A 25,995-nucleotide genomic window follows, 5' to 3' on the forward strand; every position below is an offset into this window, starting at 1 on the left:
GGGCTGACAGGAACTGAAGGAAGCAGGAACAAAAAAGAAGTTATTGCAAAATACTTTCTTGATGGGGTCAAAACAGAGGGCATTCTTCCTTATATTGTTGTCTCAATTTGACTGGAATCTCCTATTTTTGGAAAACTGGACTCATCCAAAGATCTCTTTGATTACAGGGCACTCAGCACAAATGACAGCATTCTGGTTTCGTTTGTCTACTGGGACCTATGGCCAGAGGGAAGTCCAAAACAATAGGCTCCCATAAATTTTACTTAATAAAACTGCTCAGAAATGAGAGTGCCCAGCCTACCTGTCACTTACTCGGAGGTTGTTTAGAATGGGAAATCTTCCCTGGTGGAACAAGGCTGTTGTGTTAAATCATACCTGCCTAGCCTAGAAGGCACATACCAAGTCCCAGTACAGCCAATTCCTAGCTGCCACCTACTAGCCACTTAGCATTTCTTGGTTTCAGTTTCCTTGTCAGTCAAATGGGATTAATAATTGTACCACCCCCACAGAATTGTGGGGACAATTCAAGAAATGGATACATGCAAAAAGCATTTGTGGCCCTGTTTAACAGTAAGTAATCCTTGAATTCTCAATCTCTGCCAGGGAAAACAAAGCAATCCAAATAAGAAAGAAAAGAAGTGTCTAACTAGGTATGGAATTCCAGGTAGCCAGCTTTCTCCCAAATGCTCCCTGCAAGCTCCACAATTAAAATATGGTGTACACCTGTAATCCCAGTGGCTCAGGAGGCTCAGCAGGAGGATCTGGAGTTCAAAGTCAGCCTCGGCAATTTAGCGAGCCTCTCAGCATGTAGTCAGACTGTCACAAAATAAAACACACCAAAAAAAAAGGTATGGGGGGAGGAAGGATAGGATGTGACTCAGTAGTTAAGCACTCCTGATATCAAAAAATAAACAAACAAATAAATAAAAATATGGCAATAAATATGTACTAAGTGGTATTTATTTATTGAATTAAAAGAGGAAAACGAAATTTAAAAATTAGCAAGCTCTGCCTGCCATGTCAAATCAATCAAACTACACAATGAATCAAATCTTTCCCTGCCTAAAAGATGTATGAGTGTACTTCACATTTGTAAGAAAAAGAACACGCCTTATTTGGCAAGACATAATCTTCATTCTTAAGATAAGAGAAACAGCTTAAAAAGCACTTTTGCCTGGATTGCACTGGCCAATCAGAATCTCCGGATTTGTTCTTTGTACTACACTGCAGTAGAAAGCCTCTACCTCTCCACCGAAGAGCTTCCACTTCTAGTAAGAGCCTCTCCTGGGCCACAAGACACTTCCTGCTCCAAGCCCATTTTGTAATTGTAAGTACTTTGAGATTAAAAACTTCTTTAAAAATTCATCTTAACACTGCAGGGGGGGATAATCGTTCTTTACAGAAATTTGATTTTCTTGTTTTTGTTCCTAAAATGCCATAGTTTCAGCTGAAAGATCATTGCTTTCTTTATCTAATTGCTTTAAATTTAATAATCTTAGTCAAATTTTAGTGTTTTGCTACATACCATGCTTTCAAAGTAATGGAAGATACAAGCTTTGAATCCTCCTCAAATACTGCTTTCAGCAGGAAACACGTATTATGAGTTGTATTTACTAACTTGATCATTTAATTTCACCACATATGCATGTGTACTTGGGCTTGTCTAATTTCTCTGTGTGTACAAAATATTTTATTTTATCTATATAAAATGTTTGGCAACAAGATATGGGAATATTGTACATTTAGCTAATAAATTATAAGAATCCTTGAATTCTCATTAGGAAAGTAAGAAAAACAGACTAATATCAAAATTAAATTCTGCTATTCGCTGATATGTATAAAGAGAGATCTCGCATTGGATAGCTTACATGAGAGATTATGTAATGAAAAATGCTTCAAGCAAAGCAAAAAAAATTAAATATAAATATATAGTAGAAAGAAAAAAGAAATCTAAGTAATATGCCTAGTATCTGGGTTAATCAATATTACTAGTACTTATTAATTGATTAATGCAACATAGCATATTAATAATCCTAATTTTCTAAGATACTGGACTGTCCTCCACAACAGTGCAGTGTTCGCAGGCAGAGGAGACAGGTACAAGGTTGATCCAACTATAACTAGTGTATAAAATTAAGATATTCAAAATGTGAGCCAAATCCTGCAAGATTTCCTACAATGAGACCATTCCATGTAAAGAAAGTTCTAAAGAAAGGCACTGTCACCTCACACTTCAAGGTTTATCCACCAAGATCCCCACTTCGGTTCTTCCTGCCTCCATTTTTCCTTTTTCCTGAGTAGCTCCCACCAATTTGATCACTCTTTCTGTTCTGTGGGATCCAAGATGGCAGGAAACCAAATAAATGCATGGTCCGGCAGTGATGAGGAGAGCTGCAGGCCATGGACAGAGAACCACCGACATCTCATTAGCACTTATCAAATATAGCACAACTCTTACACAAGTGAGTGCTCAATACATATTTTCTAAATGGAATTGGACTTAGTTATTAATAACAGAAGAAAAAGGAAAAGGCAAGGACAAGGTGATACAAAGTATGCTCAGCTAGGCCCCTGACATGTGAGGGCTCTTTATTGGTGGGCAACTAAGGGGCCATGAGGTGGTTTAGCATATGATCCTTGGGCATATGGAAGGCTCTGGCATGTGTTACATCTTCCTGGAGAAAGGACACATTTTTCTAATTCTCACCAGACAACCACAAACTCACCAAGCTGAGTCTACACAGAAGTGCCACCTTTTTCAGTTTTGCATGATAGTGACCCGTGGTACAGGGACAGCAGCCCTGCAGGTGATCATCACAGATTCTAGGACCTTAGTCTGTTCTACCTAAGGTATAGTTTCTAAAGATAGTGTCCAGGTATCTACAAACTTTCCAAGTATTTTTTACACAGATTAAGTTTTGGGGATCGCTGAACTAAGGGGACAGGTACAAGCATAAGGTCCCTGAAAAATCTTAGAAATACTCCCACACTAAGATCTCCAGGAATTTTCTTTTTTTTTTTCCCCCTCCACTTCCTTAAATGACTAAGGTTAAAGAAATTCTTGGATAGTTAATGGTTGAAGCAGAGCCAACTGCAGTTGTTTAGGATATTTTACATTTGCTTCTGTTTTATATTTGTTGCAACTTAAAAGAAGCCTAGTATTTTGAAATGATCACAGAGCAGCATAAGAGCAAATGTGTTGCTTTCTTCTCTCAGGGTTGGTTGTTTTTCGTTTGTTTGTTTTGTTTGAGGGGAGGTTTTTTTATTTGCAGTGCTGGGAGCCAAATTTAGCTTTGCACATGCTAGGCATATACTCCCCCACTGTGCTACACTCCCTGCCCCTCATCTCAGGTTTGCAACTATGCAGAAGGTATCTCATGGGAGAAGTCACAAGGCTTTCTTCAAAATAAGCTTAAGGTGACAGGTGGCAATCCTGAATGTTAGTTCCCTCTAGGACTGCTCTTCTGGGCAGGACTGGGCAGAGCAGATTTTTCAACCACTGTGGGTAACTTTCACTGGAGAGGAACTTCTCTATTAGAAATCTCTTGGGGCTCCAAGCTCCACTTCAGTTCCCAGGGCTAAAGTGGCCACTGGAAGCACCTTGATCCTCACAGTTTCCCACATTTTAAAAGAGGAAGTCAATAGTAGTGGAAGAAACCAATGCATACAGCATTGACGGTTGGGCCAAAGACTGTGGTCCACCACAAGAAGGAAAAAAACTTTCATACAAACTAACTGTCAGTCAGCATATGGGTAATTTGGTTGCAGCTGCTTGCTTCAGACTACACAGATTGCCTATGATTGGACTTCAAAGGCACTCAGCAAATGTCCAGTCTCAAAGTTCTATGAAGTCTAATAGTAGACAATTTGAATACACAAATACATATGTCATATATCGAGGGAGGACAGTCAGGTACGGGAAAGGACAATCAGATAATGGCAGGCCAGTTTTTATTCTGAAATTTTTAGATTGCTGTTATTATATTTAAAATCACACTGTAGGTCCCTTAAAAAATAAATGAGCTAAAGGAACGTGTTTTTCCTCTGAAAGAAATTACAGAAAGGATATTTATTCACTTACCCATTCAACTGCTATTTATCAAATAAGCATTGCTTCAGGTTTCAGAGGGGTTGGGGAGACAACTATAGAATCACTAGCATGGTCCCTTTAAGTTTTTCTTTTAGTCTCTGGATTTGCTTTTGTTTCCAAACAGGCTATCTCTTGTTTTGATTATAAAAGAAATAAATGCAAGCTGTAATGTTTTGCAAGGCTGGGGCTCAAGCCAAGGACCTCACACATGTGAAGTGAACAGTCTCCACTGAGCTACACCCTCAGCACTAAAAGTATTTTCCAGACAATACAGAAAATTATAAAGATAAAAATGGGAAGGAAAAAAAAACCTATCAGCCAATCACCCAAGAGATAACCATATAACATTAGCCTTTCATAATTTTTCTGGTATTTGATTATTAAAAGGGAATACAAAAGAAATCTGAATATGCTTCTTTGAGCATGTCCTGTAATAACTTTTCCCCCAAAACACTGTAGGAAGCCACTACCCAAAATATAATTTTTATCATTTTAGCACTGGAGTTCTGGATGTAGGGGGAGACCTGGATTCTAATGTATCTGGAGCCCTAAGGGGTCTTGTGAAATGCGACCTCCCCAATTACTGAGTGTTTTCCAGCGCTGGGCACTTGGCAGTGTTTAAAATTTTGGGGGGCGGGGGCAAATGGGGATTGAACCCAGGGGCGCTTAACTTCTAGACGACATCCATAGTTCTTTTTATTTTTTTTATTTTGAAACAAGGTCTCATTAAGTTCCTTAGGGCCTCAGTTGCTGACGCTGGCTTTGAACTCGGATCCTCCCGCTTGGCAATGTTTCAAATGCATTTTCTCCCCGGACCGCAAGCACAGCCTGGGCGGGATGGAAAGAAAAGAAAGTGCGCGCGGGGCTGGGGACGCCGTTAGCGAGCACCGACTGGATACCCGGTGTCTGCTAATGTCTCAAAACCGTAGATCAAAATTCCCGGTCCTGTAGTGCTTCCTTTTCTCCCAAGCAAGCTAATTATTGAGGAAGGGGTAAGCAATGGAAACTGGATTATCTCAGTTTCTTTACTTCCTAGTTTCTGAGATTGACGGAATGCGTTGAGAGAGCTGTGCTTGCGTCCGGTTGATGTGGGACATGGGCATGTACAACAGCAATCGGACCTAGGACCATCTAATAAGCGTTCACATCCCATCTTACTTTCCGATCAGTGCTGTGAGCAGACACCACTTGCTGTCAAGTTCCACATTTATGAACGCTGGTGAGACTGGTGCCCGTGGTCGGCGGAGCGAGCAGCCCCCGGCCAGCTCCCTCGTGCCTGCGGCTGGAGCTCCTGCTCCTGGGCATCCCGGACGCCCGCGGCGGTTCCCGCCAAGTCCCCGCGGGCCGCGGCCGCCCGGATCGAGCCGCCCAAGTTCCAAGAATCTGTGGCTCCTTCCCTCCCGCCAGCGGCCCCGCAAGGTGCAACCACCTGGAGCTGGTTGTCCCAGATTGCGTGAGCGTCATCAGTGTCTGCCTGCGGTGGACTCTGTGCTGGCTGCCCTCACCATTCCGAGGCAGATGAGGTCTGGTCCTAGCAGAAGTGACCCACGGATAAATTCACAACACGGGCGGGAGGCAGAATGGGAGGGAAGCGGCAGAAAACCTCCCTCACCCAACTTCGGCTGTGTCACCATCCCTTGTCCAGCCGTGGCAGAGGAGTCCCACAGCCGCTGCGGGGAAGGGACTTAAGGCCAGGGGTACACCCCACCTCTCTGCTTCTCTGACCCTGCTCCCTAGTAGGAGTGCCAGATCCAGAGTGCAGCCAGACAAGTTCACTCTATCCCTTCCTCCCCTGATGAAACCAGACATGATGTTGGTATCATGCTATTCGTTACTTAATCTGTAGATCTTCCTCGAATTTGACCAACTGACCCACTAATGTTCTAGGAAAGAGAAAAGCAGCCCAAGACCCGAAGCTCGTGGGGCTACCAGCCAGGCTTTGTTGCTTGTAGGTTGTTGCTTGCCTTCACAGAGCGTTAGCATCAGATAAGGGTACTGTGACCATAGTGGGTCAAGATAAAAACACCAGCATTCCATAGTCATACCTGGACACCATGAACTTTAAACATTGTCCAAGTTTAAAGTTCTTTTCTGGCTTGTCTTTTCTTGTCTTTTCTGGCTAATAGAAGTGACTGCTGCCACTTTACGTGTTGCACATTTAGCCTTCTCTTGACAGCTTTCCTCACAGATGATTTATTAAAATTGCCTGGTCATAAAATCGCCTGCACTTTCTGACAGCTCCTCCACCTCCTCGGATCTTTTCCAAGTCACTCAATGAAAGCCTGAATTCTCTAGGAGTTTTGTAACACTGAGACATTCCGCAGTTCCCTATCCTGTGCTTTCTCCCTTGCTCGACTAATAAGCTCTTGTACAAGTAATAAGCCCTACTTGTTCAGCTATGGTTACTCTTGATAGTCTCTGGCTGGACAGTGCTGACAGTCCCTTTTCTGTTCCAGGATTCAATTCAGGATCCCACATTGCATGTGAATACCATGTCTCCTTCAATCCAGAACATTTCCTTAGTCTGCACTTCTCTTTTGTGACCTTGACAGCCTTGAAGAGTATTGGGCAGTTATATTGTAGAATATCCTTCAACTGATGCTTGTCTAATACTTTCTTATAATGAGATTCTGAGTATACATTTACATCAGGAATAGCAGAAAATTAATGTTGTGTCTTTCAGTCATAATAGGCATATGACACCATTAAGTCCCATTGATGGTAATATTAACTGATCACTTGGTCAAGTGTCTGCCAGATTTCTCCACTGTAAGTCATGATTTTCCCCTTTTATAAATAGTTTCTTGTGGGGAGATACTTTGATATCATATGAATATCTTGTTTTTCATCACACTTTCAAAGGTGACTGATTTTGGCATCTTTGTATTATAAAAACATAGTTTTCCCTTTGCCTTCACACCACAACAATCAACACAAAAGACTTCTGTGACCTCAAAAGGTGTGAAGATTTCTCCCAGCCAGAAAGCAATCAATCAGTTCTGCGCCAGACACCAGCTGGGTGTTGTCTAATTCAGTTCAGTTCTGAAGTGTCAGAACTACCTGGAAAAAGCATCAAATCCCACAGATTAAGGGCTCAGTCCCCAAGACTGTCCTCACTCCACTTTGGATGCCAGTCATAGCGGTTTACATAGCGCAGTTTTACCTGTGCTTCTGACTGGCCATAAATCAGGTTTACTATAACCCGTCCTCTGGATTGATGAATTTGCTAGAGCACCTCATAGAACCCAAGGAAACACTTAATGCTTACCAGTTTATCACAAAGGATATTGCAATGAACACTGATTAAAGGATGCATAGGGCAGGATATGCAGAAGGCCATGGAGCTTTCATGTTCTCTTTGGGGTACTACCCTCCAGGTACTTCCACAGCTGCCCACAAGATTTCCAGTTCTGTCCTCTTGGGTTTTTTTTTTTAACCTTTATTTTATGTATTTGTTTTTATGTGGTGCTGAGGATCAAACCCAGTTTGATCCCATGCTAGGCAAGTGCTCTACCGCTGAGCTACAACCCCAACCCTTCCTCTCAGGTTTTTATGGAGACTTCATTGCATAGCCATGATGGTTCATAGACTGGGTAGGGAAAGTCAGCAAGGCTATCTGTTCAGATTCATTCCTTCTCTGGGATATGGGGCCAGACTCCTTCTCAAATAAGAGGTCATTCTTTATGGCCAACTACCACTTTAGAAAGATGGAGGAAAATTAGAGTTTTATGATTTGCCTTGGAGAAGGGAAATTCTAGTTTCTACAACCTGCCTTGAGGATGAAGTTATGATCCAGGAACCAGGAAAAAAAACATATATATATATATATATATATATATATATATATATATATGTGGATATATATATATATATATATATATATGGATATATATATATATATATTATATTCCATGTAAGTTCAAAGCCAACTGGGGGAACTTAAAGCCTATCTAAAAAATAAAAATAAAAAGAGCTGTGGATGTATCTCAGTGGTAGAGCACTCCAGAATTCAACCCTCCCTGCCCCACAAAAAAAAAAAAAAAATTGCATGGTGCTTTGATACTACACTCAGTAATGGGAAGGAGACGTGCCAGTAGGTATCTACTGATAATGATTATGTCCAACAGATACAAATATTCAAAATAACATTTTAAGTCTATTTCTTTTTTTAATTAAACAACTTTATATCCTCCTCCAGAATAACCAAGCATCCTTAGCATGTGGCTATTTGCTAGGATTCAGAGAACCATCTGTAAGACCAGGTCTAATTAAGTTACAATTACAGCCTTAGACATGTTTGAAGCATCTCTATCATTCACTTCCCATTGTGTGAAGAAATAACTGAGACATTGCTTAGCTTTTCAAACTCTTCTTGATTTCATATACTGCTCTCTTTTCTTGTTCAAGGGGACTACCAAGCTAGCAGGTGTTTCTAAGTAATGAGATCTAGAAAGAAAGCGGCTAATTCAAGAAATAGGAGAAGTGCAAAATAATATGAAAAAATAGAGGCCACTTGTCTGTTTTTGAAATTGGTCTATGTGGGAAAGAACATAGGAGAACAAGGAATATAATAACATTGCTAAAGTATCTAGAGGCACTATATTTTAAAATTTTTAGTGTTTTTCTTTTGTGCTTTTATAAATATGTGCTGAATTTTTTTAAAGAGAGAGTGTGAGAGAGAGAGAATTTTTTAATATTTATTTTTTAGTTTTTGGCGGACACAACATCTTTGTTTGTATGTGGTGCTGAGGATCGAACCCTGGCCACAGGCATGCCAGGCGAGCGCGCTACCGCTTGAGCCACATCCCCAGCCCTGTGCTGAATTCCTAAGTGGAAATGTATTACATCCCAGTATCTATCTAGCACACTGTGAGTCATGTATATTGTAAGTGCTTCATTCTATAAGACAACTGAAAGTACCTCTGAGGACCCAAAATGGAGCTTGATGCTAAAGTTCCTGTTCTCCAAGGGGTCACCACAAACCAGTGGCAATGTCACACGGTCATAAGTGCTAGGGGGAGCAGGCAAGGGGAGAAAAAGAGCCTGTGGAGCGAGCCAGAAAGAACTTGAATTTTACTATTTACTTAATTTCTCTGAGCTATTATTTCTTTATCTACTAAAAAAAAACAAGATAATAATTTCTACTTTGCAGAACTGTTCTGAAGATTAAAGGGGCAGTGTGATTCCAATATCATGCCTGATGTAATGTAGAAACTTAATGAATATTAGCTGCTATACCAGGCAACAAGTGTTTATGAAAATCATCAAGACATTTCCCTTCTATATTTTTGTACATTGTGGCCAACTTTGTTTATATTTTTTTGATTCTTTGAAAAATTTTTTTCTTAGTGAATTAAAATTATCTTTTATTTTATTTATTTACATGCAGTGCTGAGGATTAAACCCAGGGCCTCACACATGCCAGGCAAGTGCTCTACCACTGAGCCACAGCCACAGCCCCTTGGTGCATTATAGTTACACGTAATGGTGGGATTCATTATGCCATATTCATACACGCACATACATAATTTGGTCAATCTTGGATGAGGTTGGGGATCCCTGTATTTTCCCTTGTTTGATGAGGATAATGTTCATTAAATTCATCCACAGAGATAATGGGAGCTGGGCAGGTCAGAAACCATTCCCATTTTACACATTAATAAATGGAAATTCATGTGTCTAGTTCAATGACTAATCTAAGATCACAAAGTTTCAGAAACCATGATGTGAGCAAAGATGTTCCCACTTCAAATCTTACTCACATTCCATGACCTCACACAGCCTCTCACTATGGAGTGAAGTTAGGAACAACCTAACAAAATATGTTTTATGTGGGGCTGGGATTGTGGCTCAGCGGTAGAGCGCTCCGCTAGCATGGGTGGGACCCGAGTTTGATTCTCAGCACCACATAAAAATAAAGGCGTTGTGTCCATCTATGTCTAATAAATAAATAAATAAATAAATATTTTTTTTAAAAAAAATATGTTTATGCAAACCTTGCTGGGGGCCAGAAGTGCAGCTTAGTGGTAGAGTTTGCCTTGCACTCTCCAGGCTCTGGGTTCATTCCCTAGAGCCAAAGGGTGGAGGGAACTTGGCTGGGACATACTCTCGGGGCTTACCCCTACAATGTGGCAAGAGTCTGTCAAACCAGCACTGACAAAAGGACCCAGGCTTTCAGTAAACTGGAAGTGATGGATCAGCCTGGATGCAGGGAGATTCAAGAGGACTGCTAATCAGAAACAAAGCCCAAACTAGAGAGAGCAAGATAAAGGAGCAAGAAAGGGAAGGGTAGCTGAGTATGATGGTGCATGCCTATAACCCAGGAGACTTGAGAGGCTGAGGCAAGAGGATCCTGAGTCGAAGGCCAGCCTCAGGAATGTAGCAACACCCTGTCTTAAAAGAAAATTAAAAGGGCTGGGGATGTAGCTCAGTGGTACAGCACCACTGACTTCAGCCCCCAGTGCTACCAAAAACAAAGAAAGAAAGAAAAACAGTAAAAGAAAGAAAGAGGAAGGAGGGAACGCACACTTAAGCTTAAAATGATATAACATCAGAGAAGACGCCTTTCCACAATTCACTACTTGCCATGATTCACTATCACAGGGCAGTCATTTGTTTCCTTGTCTCGTGGATACCAGGTACCTGTCTAAAAATAGTACATGAACAACCCTGTTCCCTCCTGTGCCCCATGAGAAGCACCTGTTCACCTTACCAGTTCAGTGAATTCCTTTCCCCTGGGGCCCCCTGTCCTCTGAGGGGTGGAAATAGAAATCATGTTCTTCAAAGATCAACAGGCAACTTCATCTAAACTGCCTCGCTCGCCCGTGGGGCGCAATGCAGCAGAAGACAGCCTTTCAACCTCCAGCTGCTAATGCCAACATTTTCCTTTTCAGACCTTCCTTGGAAATGCAAAATCAGCCCACAGTCATTGTGACTCAACCTGGATTTACTCGTGCGCCCCAAAACTCCAACTGGCAGACGGGCATGTGTGATTGCTTCAGTGACTGTGGAGTCTGTAAGTGTGAGGGGAGGTGGATTACCAGCGTCCAGATGTTTCCCATGTTTCTCCCTTACTGTGTAGTAAAAATTCCTAATTTCTCACAGGTAGCTGTCAGGCAACAGTATGTTTAAGAAAAGGCTGTATGCGGATCTTAAGTTAACCCTTCTCCAGCCAGTAAATAATAGTCATACCCCCCAAATAAGTTGTGGAGATGAGAGAACAGTGAAAGACATGATTGATTCTAAAGATGAACAGGTCTGGCCTAATCATGAAAAACAGATTGTGCATTAATGAGAGAAATATTTCAAGTTTAAATTGGTTTTAAAAAAGACTGTTCTTGGTTACACATAAGTTAAAATCAGTATTTTATAATCACGTTATGTCCATACACTGTGGATAGTTTTCACCCATAGTTTCAGCTAATGTACTGAGTCTTGTGAGTCATCACAAGACTAAACTAAAATACTTCTACTCCATCATCTTGGAGTAGAAGTATTTCAGTTTATACGTTTAGGTCTCCACACACCTAAGAATAAAGAATTCTGAAGGCGATTAACTTCTCATTGGGGAAAAAATATCTCTGACTCTACTTTATTTTCATAGGATCTCTCTAAGTGAACTTGGAATCTCTATAAGTGAATTTCCTAGGGAAGTTTGGGACCGAGACAAGAGTGACAGAGGGGAGCTACCAAGGTGCTTTGTTCTCAATACCAGCTAAGAACCAAACCCACTTATAAAACATTTTCTCTGATATCTTCTCTTTTGTCTCAACTCTACATAGTATTCTTAGACAAGGAAAGAAAATACATTAGCCTTTAACTTACCAGTGAAGTTGATCTTTGAACTGTACAAGTTAATAATTACTTTGAGAAGCATAAAAAGGAAAAATGATCTAGGTAATGGAAGTTGGGTTTGTTTATTCACTTCCATTGTCTTACTGGATTGCAGGGGCTGATGACTCATAAGACTCAGTACATTAGTTCAACATCCGCAAATTCAAGTGATAATTGAGATGAGAGTAGTAAAAGTCTCTGCAGATAGACATTTTATCCTCCAACCCCTAGAATTATTAGCCAACTAAATGAATATACAAGTTCTCATACAAGCTTAATTGCTTCATGGCAGATGTTCTTAAATGTGAATCTGACCAAATCATTTTCCCCTCTGAAAGTACGTCAGTGGTTCTCAATGACTTTCACAACAAAATCTGGACACTCACAGTTCTCTATCAACTGATCCCCAGCCTGCTTTGCATCCCACCAGCTTCATCCACTACCCACCATGGGGCTCTACCCATACAGAATGAATCCTAGCTTTGCCAGCTTGTGCCAAGTCACCTCAAAGAGGGTGTTTCCTTTTGTGGATCTGTAGAAGTCCTAATCATCTTTCAATGCTGAGCTCAGCAGCTCTTCCTCCTCAGGACCTTGGCACCACTTCTGTGCATGATCCTTGTGTCTTGAGAAGGATCCTGCTGGATAATATTTTCTGTTACTTCCCCCACTGGATGTGGTCAGGGGTGCTGTTGGTACTGAGCATGATGGGTGGAACATGGCTAAGTGTTGGTGGACCAGTGACTAGTGGACAAAGGCACTATAGTGAAAGAATAACATACATTCCAAAGGGCGGTCATTTTTGAGATGATCTGGGTTTGGGAGAAGCTGATGGAAAGCCAAACAGAAATGCTGAAGATGAACATGGCAGCACGGTACATGGCAAAGATCCCATGGCGTGGCCTACTATTCAAGGAAGTGAACACATTTTCTGCTGTGATGGAGGCAGCCCGGAGTAACTTGTACCCCTGCTTTCATGCATCCAGGTCTCTGTGGCACATTTTGTTTCGTGTGCCTCGGGTGTCAAGTTGCAGCTGACATGAATGAATGCTGTCTTTGTGGAACAACTGTCGCAATGAGGACTCTCTACCGAACCCGATATGGCATCCCTGTGAGTCTCTTATGATTCCCTTAGTGTTCAAATATGGTACCACATTCAAAATAATTGTGGTAAACATGGAGGCTGTTTGATGGCATACCTCATCTGAGATTGACGGGTAGGAATTCCCTAGCACCTGTGCTCTGATTATGTGACTTCCTTCCAGGTTTCTGCTGAAAACATTAGAGAACAATTAATTCTCTTTTTGCAATGTATATAGTATAATGTAGGAGGATAATTTAGAACCTACTATGTCCGAAGTGCATTAGGTCACCTCACTAAATCTTCACACCATCCCTATAAAGTGGGTTCACAATATGTACAAATGAGGCCCAAAGCTATGCCTTAGTAGCAGAGTTAGCCACTGTCTGTCCATGAACAGTCCATACATGCACCTTCCATTACACCTACTTCACTCTGTGCAGCAGAAGAGTTTATTATTTAAGGGTCTACAGAGCAACAAGCAATCGCATGAGCATGGATACATGTGTGTACATGCACATATATCTCTATATTTAACATAGAGAAAAATAGTGTGCGTATGTATATGTTTATATATATTTACATTTATATGCCTCCCTGTATATATGTGTATGTATATAAGGAGAGAGTGAGAACAAAAAAGGGAGAGATTCATTTTAAGGAATTGGGTCATGCAATTATGGAGGCTGACAAGCAATTATGCAATTTTGGAGGCAGGCTAGAGACATGGGGAAGAGCTGGAATTCAAGTCCACAGGAGGTGTTCTTGTGAAATCTTCCTTGCTAAGGGGAAAACAGTCTCCCCGCCCCCAACTCCCCCCTCCCCCCCCCATTAATCTCATCAATTGATTGGATGAGGCCCATTATGGAGGGTATTCTGCTTTATTCAAAGTCTACTGATTTAAATGTTAATTTCATCTAAAGAAATGTTGAGATACCCAGGCATGGTGGCACATGCCTATAATCCCAGCAACTAGGGAGGTTGAGGCAGGAGGATTGGGAGTTCAAAGTCAGCCTCAGCAAAAGTGAGGTACTAAGTAACTCAGTGAGACCTTGTCTCTAAATAAAATACAATATAGGTCTGGGGGTGTGGCTCAGTAGTTGAGTGTCCCTGAGTTCAATCCCTGGTACCCAAAAAGAAAAGATATGTTGAGCCAAATATCTGGGTACCATGGCCTAGCCAAGTACCACAGGGAACAAATGAATAAGCAGATTCTTAGGAACTTATTTCATTCCATCAAGATTATTTTATCTTTTCATTTAAAAATATTTATCTGTGTTTAAGTTACATGCTATAGAAGTTTATGACAGCCAGGCAAGGTGATGCATGCCTTTAATCCCAGCAGCTCGGGAGGCTGAGGCAGGAGAATTCCAAGTTCAAAGCCAGCCTCAGCAACTTAGTGAAGACCCTAAGCAACTTAGCAAGACCTGTGTCAAAATTTAAATTTTTATAAAAAAGGGTGGGGTGCTAAGCATGTGGTTCAGTGATTAAGTGCCCTGGGATCAATCCCTGGTACAAAAAAAAAAGAGAGAGAGAGAGAAAAAAAAAGAAAGAATTTTATTTCAAATTCAAACACAGAAGTATATAAAGTGAAAAGTGAACCTCTTTGTATGCAATTTAATTATCTAGAAAAAAATATTTATACTTGTACATGGACACAATAACTTTATTTAAATTATTTTATGTGGTGCAGAAGATTGAACCTACTGCCTCACACATGCTAGGCAAGCACTCTACCACTGAGCCACAACCCCAGCCCTGACATGACTTTTTAATATGAAAGTTATCAAGATGTTTAAAGGTCTAGTAATAATGCCTTTTAAATATTCCTTAGGGGTTTGAAGAATTAATAACCATCTGAAACTGAAATTTCAGCTGGTCTTAACAAAACTTTGGAAATGAAAAGAAGAAGAAATAGAAGTATCAGTCCTAAAGACTATATCTTGTTTGACATTGATAGAGAGATAAATATAAATACAAACTGTGGATAAAAATTTAAGGGTAATCATTAATTAGATAAAAATAAATTGTGAAAAATCTTAAAGGAAACAAACAGACCTGGGAAAGATCTATTCAACAGAAAGAAGAAAATTTTATAATAAAATTAAAACCACACACACACACACACACACACACACTCAGTAAATACCAAACAAAAAAACAATTTGGTCACCCATGGGTAGGATGGATTTAGATTTCTCTGCTGTGATAACATGCCATTACCATTTGGTTGGATATCTTCTTGTACTCTCAGAATTTAAAAGGAGAACATTTTGTATGTTATGGAGACTAGAGTTATACAGAAAAAAATCAGTGAACATTTTCCTGAACATATCCATCCAAATTGAATCTGAAGGATCAGTGCCGTCTGCTTTTCAAGATGCCTGAAAATCCACAGGTTACATTTCTATTTCTTTTGTGTTTTCAAACAGGGATCTATTTGTGATGACTACATGGCCACTATCTGCTGCCCTGTTTGTTCCCTTTGCCAAATCAAGAGAGATATCAACAGGAGGAGAGCCATGAATGCTTTCTAAAGAAGCTGGTGGTAAGTTGATACCAACACTCCTCCCAGAGTCTGTGGGGTTTAGAAGTATGTTTCAGGTTTTTGTAAATCATTTATTGTTAGAATAATAATTCAGTTATAACAATTCTTTAAGTCTCCCAAAGTGCTATCTTAATAAAAGGTGGATTTTAATGTCTTCTTATGTATTCTCTGAACCATATTTTAGTAAATAAAGGAATGGTGAGTTTTCTAAACTCCATAGAATCATATTGCTCAATTAGTGAAGCAATTACCACCTGTGAAATACTATTACCGTTGTTTCACCAAAGTATGGTGAAACAAAAGAAGTAGAAAATTCACTCCCTAAGACAAAAAAAAAAAAAACTTGATAAAAGAAACTAATAATTATAAGATGGAACAGCAAATAAAAATTATAGATCTGGATCATTTTGATTGTGGCGTAAAGCATCTATCTAGTGAGGTAAAGCTAAACAGGTCAGACTGGACAGATACATCCTGTGGTGTCAGGCCAGACAAGACACACAGCCATCTGCCCTGGTAGATTTCCAGATGCCTCAGGTCATTCGTGCTAGACAGAAACCCGAAAGGCCTCCTCAGCAAAATTAGCTTTGTTTGAGAACTATTTACACATATAGACATACTTCAATATATTTATTGATGGAATGACTAGAAACATGTACATAATCATATAAATGTTTGTGTATAAACAGAAGTTTATTCATATGTACACACAGCCCTATCTGCCCAAGTTGTGTGCCTCACTCATAGAATAAAAACTACATGTGCAGTATTTTATACAAATGTCTATAAACACAAATGTATATTTCTAAGAAAATGACTTATAGACCTCATAAAATATATCATCTTATAACTAAACATACAAATACCCCAAATAAAAACATTAATAAACAAATATGAAAAAAAATTAATAAAAAAATATGAAAAAGCAAATAGAAAAACCATCCTTTTAGAGAAGGTGGACTTTGAAATGGGTGGATATAGAATTTAGAATATTTGGAAATGTTCTATAGAATTTCACCATCTAAAATTCAATCAAGTCTTTTTCCACTAATTTTCCCCAGGATTAGCTATCAAGGATGTAGTTAAGGAGAAATCAACAAAAATTTGTCAGTTACCTTCATAGATTACACTTTGAGTATAAGAAAAAACAATACTTTTTCCATTCTTTGTAATATCGCACTTCCTGTCTGGAGTGAGGACTTTGTGTAAGTTAACAAAAACAATTCTTGGGTAATACATTAAAAAAAAAAAGCTCATTTGTTTAGCAAATAATGTGTCAAATATCTAATACTATGTATTATATTGCTAGATGTTGTAGACAAAAATAAATTAACTGTTCCCCCTGACTTTATAGATTTTGTACTCACAAAGAAGGGATTAGTCAATCCCCCAAATACAATGAGGAATTTGATGCACACCTCTAGACAGAGTGCTGTTTTATGTTCAGAGGAAGAAGAGATCGCACTTCTGAGATGAATGAATGGAAGTTTCTTGAAAGAAGTGATTTTTAATTCTAAAGAGGAAGTATGTTATCTAACAAGAATAAGTGAAACCTAGACTGTGATAGGATTTAATGGAGGCTAATGGCAAAGGTGCTGGTGGAGGAGGCATAGGGAAATGAATGGATGGTGCAGTCATCTGCCTGGCAACAGCTCGGTGGTTACCTCCCGCCTCCCCAGCCCAGGAGGCCAGGAGGGAGCAGTTACCTGTTCTCCAAGGAGAGAACTGAGTGAGGAGGTTGCCCTAGAGGAACAGTAACCGCTCAACAGAGGAATAAGTGCGGCCTGAGTCAACCTCCCAGGATGGGGTCAAGGGAAGCTTTCTGTCCTTGTGGGCTTCCCATTGGCTGAACCCATCAAAAAGGCAGAGGGCTGCAAAGAATTGCTCTAGGTCACGGGTCAGCTTCCTATGACCTACAGCAGGGTAGACAAGAGTGGAAGTGGACCAGATGGGGCAAACAGTATCACTGACAGAAAATGTGAATAAAATTAATACATATGAATTGTTGCTTTTGATCAGCAACCTTAGTGAATCCGTAGACCCTCCACCCCCACCAAAAAAATGAAAAACATCTTTATGAGCTTAGGTCCAACTTGCCTAGAATATATGGTATAAGTAGGAAAATACTGAGAAATACAAAACATAGTTTTCTTTCCACATTTTTATTGGCGCATAAGAGCCGCACATAATGATGAGATTTATTGTTACATATTTGTCCATGCACGCAACAGAACAATATAATTTAGCCAGTATCACTCTCCAGCACTTCCCCTCTCCCTCCCCTTTTCCAAATCCCTTAAAAATACAAGATTTTTAAGAGGTAGTTGGGGCCTTGGCATATGATGTCTTGAATATCAAGTTAATGACTCAGTAAGCTTTGGGGAGTTACTACAGACTTCAAGTGAATAGAAGTAACTTAAGAAATGATCAGCTGAGATTAGTATATAGTTGAGACTGACAGAATGAGGCCAGAAGCAAAAGTATGGGCCACTGAAACACTGTTAAATACATAAAATAAGGTGGGTACAATATGTATCCACACACATAATAATGAGTCCTGACATCTGAACTAGTTTTTGTCAACCGCAGGGAAATTATCTCACTGAATCTTTGAATTGGTTTAAAGTAAAATATCTTGGTGGTCCTGACCCCTGATCATCAATTTGGACCCTACATTATTAATTGACACTAAAACTAGAAATAAAAATATCTAAAACAGAATAAGAGAGACAAAGAGCAAAGAATGAAGACATATTAAAACACACTGAGACTTCCTCCACACAGCTAAAGAAGAGGAGAAGGAGAGAAAGAAAGAAAAGGCAGAATAGATTGGGACAAAGGGACATAGGAACCAACTGAAAAGGCTTCCCATAGCCAAAACTGGAACAATTTGAGTAACAAAATAATATAGTATTCGATTGTAATCAACACTATCATATTATCAAGAAAGGTAAAATTAAAAAAAAAAAAGAAAGGTAAAATTTAAAAGAAATATATATGAGGCCATACTGATATAAATAATTGAATACAATTAATTTGAAAAAAGGGTGAGTGTTGAGGGCAGGGAAAATTGGAAATTTTGAGAGCGAAGAGGTGGCAGGAGGATTTCCCTATAGAAAAAGAGTACAATCTCCCACATAGAACTCCAGATATTTGCTGTGCTGGTGGTGCACACCTGTAACCCCAGCTACTCAGAAGGCTGAGGCTGGAAGATCACAAGTTCAAAGCCAGCCTTAGCAACTTCTCAAGATCCTGTCTCAAATTTTTAAAACTAAAAATAAAAAGGGCTTGGGGTGTAGCCCAGTAGTCAAATGCCCTGGGTTCAATTATCAGTACCACAAAAGGAAAATCCCAAACCAAAAAACCCCTCCAAGAATTTGTGTAGGTACCTTCTCCCTCAAGGGAATGGAACTTGATTCCCTTCCTCTTAAGTGTGGGTTTGCATAGTGACTTCCTTCCAAAGAACAATATGGAAAGCCAGGCAAACAAGCATACAAAGGAGAAACCTGAGAAAACTACCTCAGCCAAGTGATCAAAGTTACCTTCAACAGTGATAATCCATGTTGATGGATTGCAACCCAGAAATGATGTTATGAGAATGGTTCTTGACCTTTGTGGTATGCCTCCCGGAACTCCATACCTCTGGTCTAACCACAAGGAGAACAACAGACAAACTAAACTAGGGCACATTCTACAAAATACTTGACCAGTATCCTCAAATCCCAGAGACTCAGAAGGCTGAGGCAGGAGGATCATAAATTTGAGGCCAGCCTCGGCAACTTAGTGAGAACTTCAGAAACTTAGCAAGATGCTGTCTCAAAATAGAAAAGACTGGAGATGTGGCTCAGTGGTAAAGCACCCCTGGGTTAAATTTCCAGTACCAAAACAAAAACAAAAACAACAACAAAAACATGTCAAAGTCATCAAAAACAAGGAAAATCTGAGAAACTCAGTTTAAAGAAGAGTAAAGGAATACAACAATTAAATGTAATATAGTATCCTGGACAGGATCCAAGAACAGAAAAAGGACCTTAGGTAAAAACTGATGAATCTGAATAAAGTAAGGTTTGATTAATAATAATCTATTTGGGTTCATTATTTATAACAAGTCTATCATAGTAGCATATAATATTAACCAACAGGAAAACTGGGCGCAGTGTATATGGAAACCTCTTTTTATTCTCTTTACAACTAATCATAAAATGATTCTGAAATTAAAAGTTAATTAAAAATTAAAGTATGGATTGAGAAAATTCAAAACTATTATTTGTATGTCCTCTCTAGGTGAAGAGCTTTTACCGAAGCAACTAAAATCAACAAACACCTCTTCAACTCAAGTTCTTCTCCATCTTTTGCAAGTGAAATATGATGGATATGTTTACTTATGATGATGGGACTCCCAAAAAATCAAATTTTTGATTTATTCTAAATAAATGTTGTGCGTTAGCATAGTTTCTCCTTGCTCTCACACTATTAAATTTTCTGGCTTATAAAATTTTTACATTACATTTGAAATGTAAACCAAATAAAGGTTTTATTAACAAGACTCTTTGTTTTGTTCTGTGCATGTTGTGCTGGAGATGGAACCCAGGACCTCATGCATGCTAAGCAGGTACTCTATCACTGAGCTGCACCCCCAGCCCTTAACAAGATTCTTTTTCTTTTCTTTTCTTTTCTTTTTTCTTTTTTTTTTTTTTTTTTTTTGGTGCTGGGGATTGAACCCAGGGACTTTTGCCTGAGAGGCAAGCACTCTACCAACTAAGCTATGTCCCCACCCCTTTAGCAAGATTCTTTATGCTTCTTTGCTCTAAAATACCTTTGTCACTAGTTAATTCCAGGGGTCAGTCTCATGATATTTTTCTTGTAATTTAGTTGCTTAGTGGGAGATTTTGGTCCACAGTAACGCAGCTCTTTCATCTAAAAACTTCAGAGACCATTACGGTACATTGAGTCAACAATTTTGCTCCTTTTCATGTTATCTACAAAGTATGACTAATGTGAACATAGCAAGATTTTAGGCAAAGAACACCCTAGGCCTTGCTTCCCAACTGCATACTCAAGGGTTTTGTGTTGTTGCTTTTCTTCTGTTTTGAATATGTGGTATCAGAGGAAGCAATAAAAAATTCATGATCAAATTCAGTATGACACAATTTGAGTTAAATCTTGATGGGTAAATGTGTGACAATTTTTTCCACATTTCTTATTCTATTTGATTCATCTGCAACATTTTGCCCTGAAGAAAAATCTCACTTAATTTCTCCTAGTCCTCCCCAACTTCTGAGTCTATTTCATTTGTTGGGGCAGGGGAAGTGAGGCAGAACTATCTACCTTATCGATTAATTGTGAAATTTCAGTGAGATGAACATCAAAGCCTGGAATTTAGTAAGCACTCAAGGAACACAATTGCACTGCCCCTCCGTTCCTTCCCGTGCCTCGCAGGGCTCAATCCTGGGTCCACCCTTTCATGCCATGTGTTCTTGGGTAGTGTCATCTACTCCCACAACTGCCTTCTGTAGGCCAGGCAGGATGCCAAAACCTGTATTTCCACCAGGCACAGGGGTCACACATGTAATCTCAGCAATTTGGTAGTCTGAGGCAGAATGATCGAAAGTTCTAGNTATATATATATATATATATATATATACACCCCACCCACACACATATACAAACACACATATATGTATGTATATATGCCATTTTATGTATAGGACATTGGGCAGATATATTCTTTCATATACTACACAATATACAAAGAAGTAACTTTCATGATCTGTTCAACAATTAATTTTTGTAGAATGAGCAAAACACTTCAAAGGGTTAAGTACTTTTTGACAATGTGTTGTTGGTTTCCCATGACACAGTTTGTTTTGACATCACTGGTGTTCTTGCCATTTGAGAATAATACAGTTTCTCATATCAAATCTGATATTATCTTGGACCATAGTAGGTCCAGGGATATTACACATTCTCATTTCACATATGCCGAGCAGATTTCTCTTTTGAAATCCAACAAATTTATGAGATTTTTCTTGTCTTTGTTCACAAATTTGTGAATAATCCGTGCATTTATGATACACATAACACAGATACCAACTATTCAAGTACACAAAGGCCCACATCATTTTTTACTTCAAATAGAAGTGGAGTATCTGGAAACCAACCAATCATGTTTATACATTGACACCATTGAAATTGTTACAGGTACCCACTATCTTTGGATGAGGCACAATGGCTTTCCTCTTCATTTCTTTTTTCCATCTTTGAATTTTGCCAGTTCCATTCTATCTTTCCCCATGCCTCCTTTGCTGAAAATAAAAATCTCCTTACATACACTGTCACCATATCATCAGATTCATGAACTGTAGAAAAAGAGGTTGTAAGAATCTAAGATGGTATCTTTCTTTCTTTTGTGATTTTGTGTTTCTATCCAGCAGTAGTGTGTACAGAAAATATTATGGAGATGCCATTAATTTTCCCTCATGTTTACATCTTGAGGCAGAAGTATCCACCTTCTACTTGAAGCTATAGATAATGAAAGGGTGGGCTATATGAGAAAAAAAAAATCCGGGCTATTGAAAAATTATTATGTAAATTTTGAAAGGAAAATATGTCAAGATCATGGTTTTTAAATTTATTTGAGCTTCATTTTGAAACTTTTAAAAACCCAACTATTTCACATTTGACTTATTAGCTCCAGAGAAGATATATGAGTCTGTGCCCAGAGCAAGATCTTCTACTGCCTACTAAACAAGTCCATCTGGGAGTCCCTTAGGTCTTTACCCAACAGGTCCAACAATATCACTTACTCAGTTGTTCAAGGTGAAAAGTCCAGATATCAATGAACTCTCCACTGTCTCATCATATCCTTCTGCCATGTCCCCCCATCCAATCAGACTCCAACTTCTGTTCCTTAAACTCCATTTGAAACCCCCAAAGGGTGATCTAATTTGCTACTGTGTCCTCAGTGTCTAGAAACATGACAGGCACTTATGTACCTGTTCAAATCATTTATTAAGGGGATGAATCTGTCCTCTCCTCTTTGTCTCCATTGCCATAAATGCTGTCCTTGTGATCTCTTTGGCAAATGATGTTCACTGCCTCTGAACCAGTATGCCTGCCTCTGGTAACGCCAGCTCCCCTTGCCTTCTCTCCAATCCATCCTATTTAGTGTTGCATGAGTTAATTTGCAAATTTTCTATAAAACATTTTTCTAGAAAAATGTAGCCTCAGTTTACCTCTTTAATCTACTCTTCTGCTGCTTCTCCTTTTTAAATATTTGTTTAGTTGTAGATGGACACAATACCTTTATTTTATTTATTTTTATGCAGTGCCAAGGATCGAATTCAGTGCCTCACACATGTAAGACGAGCACTGTACCACTAAGCCACAATCCCAGCCCTCCTGCTACTTTTTTTGCTCTCAAAATTCCCAATACTTCCTGCCTCCACTGCACACATTTTTAAAATTTCAAATTCCTATTTTTTGTTGCTGGTATATAGGAAAGCAATTGACTTTCATCTATTAGCCTAGTTTCCTGTGATCTGCCACAAATGCTTATTAGTTTGAGGAGCTTTTGTTTTGGTTTTGATTATTAGGGGGTTTCATCTGCCAGGCCACAGAAGCAGTGACATCATTAATTTGTTTCCTTTGCTTTGTTCCTTACATGACCGGCATCCCAAGGAGCAGCTGTCATGGCATATACGCAATTAAAGCTGCTTTCTACAGACAACATTCACTTGCCCTAGGTCCCAGCATAGTGAGGGAGTCAGTGTCCTTCTAGAGAGGCATTCTGGCTCTGGTTGCTCTCATGGTTTCCTGGGCCCGGCTAGGTCCTTGTGAACTGAGAGAGGCATTTGAGGGACTTGGTATGGAGTCTTTAAGGATGATAGGTCTATTTTTTCTGTACCTATTGGTATGATATATGATTTTTCTTCTTTAGCCTGTTGATGTAATGGATTATATTAACTGATTTTTTGATGTTGACTATATTTGCATACCTGGAATAAATTCCACTTGAAAATATATACATATTTTTTTACTCATTGTTGGATTTGATTTGCTATTATTTATTAATAATTTTTGCATCTATGAGAAATATGGGTCTATAGTTTCTCTTTCTTATAGTGTTTTCAATCTGGTTTGGTAAGACTGTCATCATAGAATGGGTTAAGAAGCAATTTTGCTGCTTCTTTTTTTTGGAAGCAACTGTAGAGAATTGGTATTTCTTTTCTTTTTTTTCAAGAAAGAGAGAGAGAGAATTTTTAAATATTTATTATTATTTTTTTTTTAGTTTTCAGTGGACACAACATCTTTATTTTATTTTTATGTGGTGCTGAGGATCTAACCCAGTGCCCAGCGCATGCCAGGCGAGTGCGCTACTGCTTGAGCCACATCCCCAACCCTGAGAACTGGTATTTCTTTCTTAAATATTTGGTAGCATTCATCAGTGAACCCATCTGGGCCTAGTACTTTCTGTTATGAAAAGTTATTGATTATTGATTCAATTTTTTTTCTTTTGGTACCAGAAATTGAACTTAGGGGCACTTAACCACTGACCCACAGACCTAGCCCTTTTTTGTATTTTATTTAGAGACAGGGCCTCACTAAGTTGCTGAGGTTGGCTTTGGACTCCTGCCTCAGCCTCCTGAGCCACTGGGATTACAGGCAAATGCCACCATGCCTGGGTATTGATTCAGTTTCTTCTACAAATATAGGCCCTTTCAGATTGTTTCTTTGTGTGTGGATTATAGCAGATTGTGTCCTTCAGGAATTTCATTTCACATAGATTATCGAGTTTGTAGGGACAGAGCCGTTCAAATTTATTATTTATGGCATCTGTAGTGATGACCCCTCTTTCATTTCTGATTTTAGTAATTTGTCTTTTCTCTTTATCTTAGCTTAGCTTGCAGTTTACCAATTTTATTTTTAAAGCATCAGTTTTTTTGTTTTCATTGATTTTTATTTATTAATTTCCAACTTTCAATCTTATCAATTTCTTATCTGGTCTGCTTTTAATTTTATTATTCTCTCTTTTGCTTAATTGGTATTTGATTTTCTCTTTTTTTCTAATTTCTTAAATTGGAAGCTTAGATTATTGTTTTAATTCTGTTTTCTTTTCTACTAATGCATTCAATGCTATAAATATCTCTCTAGTACTGTATCCCACAAATTTTGACAAGTTGTATTTTGATTGTATTCAAAACATTTTGAAATTTGTCTGAAGGTTTCTTTTTTTAGTCATGCATTGTTTAGAACCATGATATTTAATCTCCAAGTATTTGAGGATTTTCCAGCTGTTTTTATGTTATTAATTTCTGGTTTCATTCTGTTGTGACCTGAAAGTATACATTGTGTGGGTTCTATTCTTTTAAATTTGTTAAGTTGTGTTTTATGGACTAGGATGAGTTTTTTTGTTTGTTTGTTTTAGTTAGTTTTGTGGTCTTAGTGAATGTTCCATGTGACCCTGAGAATGTGGATCCCATTGTTTGAAGCAATCTATATAGTCAATTATGTCTAGTTAGTTGAGAGGTTGAGCTCAACTATGTCCTTAGTGATTCTCTGTCCACTAAAGCTGGCTATTGGCGACAGAGGATGTTGAAGTCTAAAACTGTTTCTTGCAATTTTAGAGTTTTAGCCCTATGGCTGTTTTTTGGCTTAGGGTGAGATATATATATATATATATATATATATATATATATATATGTATATATACACATTATTTTTTTTTTAATAGGGTCTTGCTAAATTGCTGAGGCAAACCTGGAACTTGCTATCCTCCTACCTCAGCTTCCTGAGTCCGTGGGGCTCTAGGTGGGTACCATGGTGTCCAGCTTCTGGTTTACCTTGTATATATATTTTTTACCTGACATATTTTGATACTGTATTTGTGTGGGGGAAGGGGGTGTGCTGGGGATTGAACCCAGGGCTTGTGCATGCGAGGCAAGCACTCTACCAACTGAGCTATATCCCCAGCCTGATGCTGTATTATTGTGTCTGGTTTTAAGTAAGCATTTTGATTCAATTTTCTCTTAGCATGGCAATTTTTAAAAATTAGTGGTTGCCCTCGTGTTTGCAATATACATTTCCAACCAATCTAATTCTACTTTCAAAGAACACTATTGTTTCATGGTAGTATAGGTAACTAGAGAGTATTCTCAATTCATTACTCCCATCCAAAACACCATTTCACTTATCCATATGTTATAATCACCCATACATTGTTGCTATTACTTCTTTGACCAGTTAGTTATCTGTTAGATTGACTACAAATTTTTAAAAGAAAATACTGCTTTAACTTTCATTTCTTTCTGCTCTAATCTTCCTTTATGTAAGTCTGAGTTTTTAACTCCTATGTTTTCCTTCTCTCTGAAGAATTTAACATTTTTCTAAGACAGGCCTCCTGGCAGAAAATTCTTAGTTTTTTTTTTTTTTTTTTTTTTTTTTAAT

At 38.9% G+C, this 25,995-nt stretch overlaps 1 protein-coding gene across 1 annotated transcript; it reads left to right on the forward strand.

The window, feature by feature from the left end:
- Positions 1-1,211: 1,211 nt before the first annotated feature.
- Plac8 (placenta associated 8) lies at positions 1,212-20,095 on the forward strand. Its single transcript, XM_015499217.2, has 5 exons — positions 1,212-1,327; positions 10,984-11,105; positions 12,907-13,031; positions 15,434-15,549; positions 19,834-20,095. Exons 2-4 carry the CDS (start codon positions 10,997-10,999, stop codon positions 15,536-15,538), a joined length of 339 nt encoding a protein of 112 aa, XP_015354703.1. The 5' UTR covers positions 1,212-1,327; positions 10,984-10,996; the 3' UTR covers positions 15,539-15,549; positions 19,834-20,095.
- The last annotated feature ends 5,900 nt before the right edge of the window (positions 20,096-25,995 follow it).

The sequence above is a fragment of the Marmota marmota genome, unplaced genomic scaffold (genome assembly GCF_001458135.2).
Source record: "Marmota marmota marmota unplaced genomic scaffold, marMar, whole genome shotgun sequence".
NCBI lineage: Eukaryota > Metazoa > Chordata > Mammalia > Rodentia > Sciuridae > Marmota > Marmota marmota.

What these genes read in the sequence shown, in the direction of transcription:
- Plac8 (XM_015499217.2), top strand. Translation starts at nt 10,997, where the DNA reads ATGCAAAATCAGCCCACAGTCATTGTGACTCAACCTGGATTTACTCGT. An exon ending in CTTCAGTGACTGTGGAGTCT is followed by an intron (nt 11,106 to 12,906) that starts GTAAGTGTGAGG and finishes TCATGCATCCAG; the next exon opens with GTCTCTGTGGCACATTTTGT. An exon ending in GAACCCGATATGGCATCCCT is followed by an intron (nt 13,032 to 15,433) that starts GTGAGTCTCTTA and finishes GTTTTCAAACAG; the next exon opens with GGATCTATTTGTGATGACTA.